The sequence below is a fragment of the Peromyscus maniculatus genome, chromosome 1 (assembly GCF_049852395.1).
Source record: "Peromyscus maniculatus bairdii isolate BWxNUB_F1_BW_parent chromosome 1, HU_Pman_BW_mat_3.1, whole genome shotgun sequence".
Classification (NCBI taxonomy): Eukaryota; Metazoa; Chordata; class Mammalia; order Rodentia; family Cricetidae; genus Peromyscus; species Peromyscus maniculatus.
In genome coordinates this window covers 115,579,793-115,581,741 of record NC_134852.1, presented here as the reverse complement: position 1 = coordinate 115,581,741, position 1,949 = coordinate 115,579,793, and the positions used below count along the sequence as shown (strand labels likewise).

Sequence of the window (1,949 nt, the reverse complement as noted above, 5' to 3'; positions counted from 1 at the left end):
TGAACAAGTGAGCAGAAAAGAGAAAAGAAAGCTGAAATGGGAAGCAGGAGAGGGAGTCAGGAGCTAAGGCAGGCAGTTACCAATGAGCAGCAGCAGCCGTCTAAGAGTCAATTCTCAGATGTTTGAAATCAAAAAGAAGCACTCACCATCTGGTCAAGGACCACACCTGTGGCGATTTGAATGAAAAATGGCCCCATAAACTCACAAAGAGTGGCATTATTGGAGGTGTGTCCTGTTGGAGTAGTTGTAGTCTTGGAGGAAGTGTGTCACTGGGGGTGGGCTTTGGGGGTTCAGAATCTCAAGCCAGTCTCAGTGTCATTCTTTTCTTGCTGCCTGCCAATCCTTACTTAGAACTCTCGGCTGCGCTTCAGCATCATGTCTGCCTGCCTGCTCTCATGCTTCCTGCAGTGATGACAATGGACTGAACCTCTGAACTGTAAGCCAGCCCCCTGTTGCAGAATATCTGATCACACTGTGAACGCTGAGATTGCATTATTTACTGGTAAAACTGGTTTCTACTTGTGGCTCAGCCTTAGTACATATCTTTAATCCAAGAGCTTTCTACTTGAATATTGTAAACAGGATTAAATAAAGTCAACCATAGGTCAAGAGACAAAGCAGGTAAGTTGATGGGGAACAGTATGTCCTCCAAAATGATGAGTGAAGAAATTAAAGAAAGCAGGTACATAAGTGATCACAATAACACAAAAGTGAGATGTACAGGTGCTGAAGGCTTTGTGACGAGCACCAGCAGAGGACAGGTTCATTACTGCTCTCAATATCATTGTGTATGGAACAGTGATACAGAATATGTCAAATGCACAGACCACAGGAGCAACTAACAGACCATAGACTGCATTGACCTTGACATTGCCACAGGATAGCTTGGCCACAGACATGTGGTCACAATAGGCATGAGGGATGAGGTTGCCTCGGCAAAAGGGCAGGCGCTTGGTGAGGAACGTGAAAGGGAGGATGAATGCCACACTCCTCAGAAATGGAGCAAGACTAGCCTTGGCAATCACAGGGTTGGTCAGGATGGTCCCATAGTGTAAAGGGTAGCAGATGGCCACATATCGATCCAGGGCCATGAGCATTAGCATACCGGATTCTGTAGCTGTGAAGGTGTGCACAAAGAACATCTGGGCCATGCAGGCTTTAAATCCAATCTTCTTGAGGTTGAACCAGAATATACACAGCATATTGGGCACAGTGGTGGTGCACAAGGTGATATCAGTGAAGGAGAACAGGGTTAGAAAGTAGTACATGGGAGGGTGCAGGATCTCCTCATGGCCAATAAGGTACATAAGCCCACAGTTCGCCACTAGAGCAATCATGTACATAAAGCAGAATGGCAGAGAGATCCAGACATGTGCTTCTTCCAGCCCAGGAATACCACTCAGAATAAAGAATTCTGGGGTCAAGCTGGAGCTGTTAGCTCCAGACATAATGACTGGCAGGATGAAAGCATTTTACATCCTTTAACACTGTCAGTCTCCTGGAACAGAATATAAATCAAAGGTAAGTAGAGGATTAGGAAAATAAATACAAAGAAAAGTCAGTGAGAAGTTGATTTCTATGAGATCTCTGAAACTAGAAGTGATTAAACTTCCTTGTAACCATTCTCTCTAGCTTCATGTCCTAACTTTTTTTAAATCACAAAATATATGACACTGGCAAGCTGTTCAGTCATTCATGCCCCAGAATTATCTGTTTTCACTGAGATAATAATTGCACCATGCTTATAGTGTTGCTTGGATTATCCAACAGGATGATTGAAAATGTTGTGCTAACAGTGTGTACAGTGAATATTGAATAAATACCAATATCAGTCACTATTTTTATTACTACCAGTATCATTAGATCCTGTCTCAATTTAGAGCATTCTATCAGATAAGTTTTCTCTTGACTGATATATGTCAAATAAGAGAATTTTTCATCTTGCTCAA

General features: G+C 42.8%; 1 protein-coding gene across 1 annotated transcript; it reads right to left on the bottom strand.

Moving 5' to 3' along the window:
* Positions 1–605: 605 nt before the first annotated feature.
* Positions 606–1,448, bottom strand: LOC102927768 (olfactory receptor 52N2-like). Its single transcript, XM_006991784.1, has one exon. The coding sequence runs from the start codon at positions 1,446–1,448 to the stop codon at positions 606–608; it is 843 nt and encodes a 280-aa protein (XP_006991846.1).
* Positions 1,449–1,949: the final 501 nt, after the last annotated feature.

Bases quoted from the DNA above. Each gene is read 5' to 3' on its own strand.
- LOC102927768 (XM_006991784.1), bottom strand. From the start codon at position 1,448: ATGTCTGGAGCTAACAGCTCCAGCTTGACCCCAGAATTCTTTATTCTG.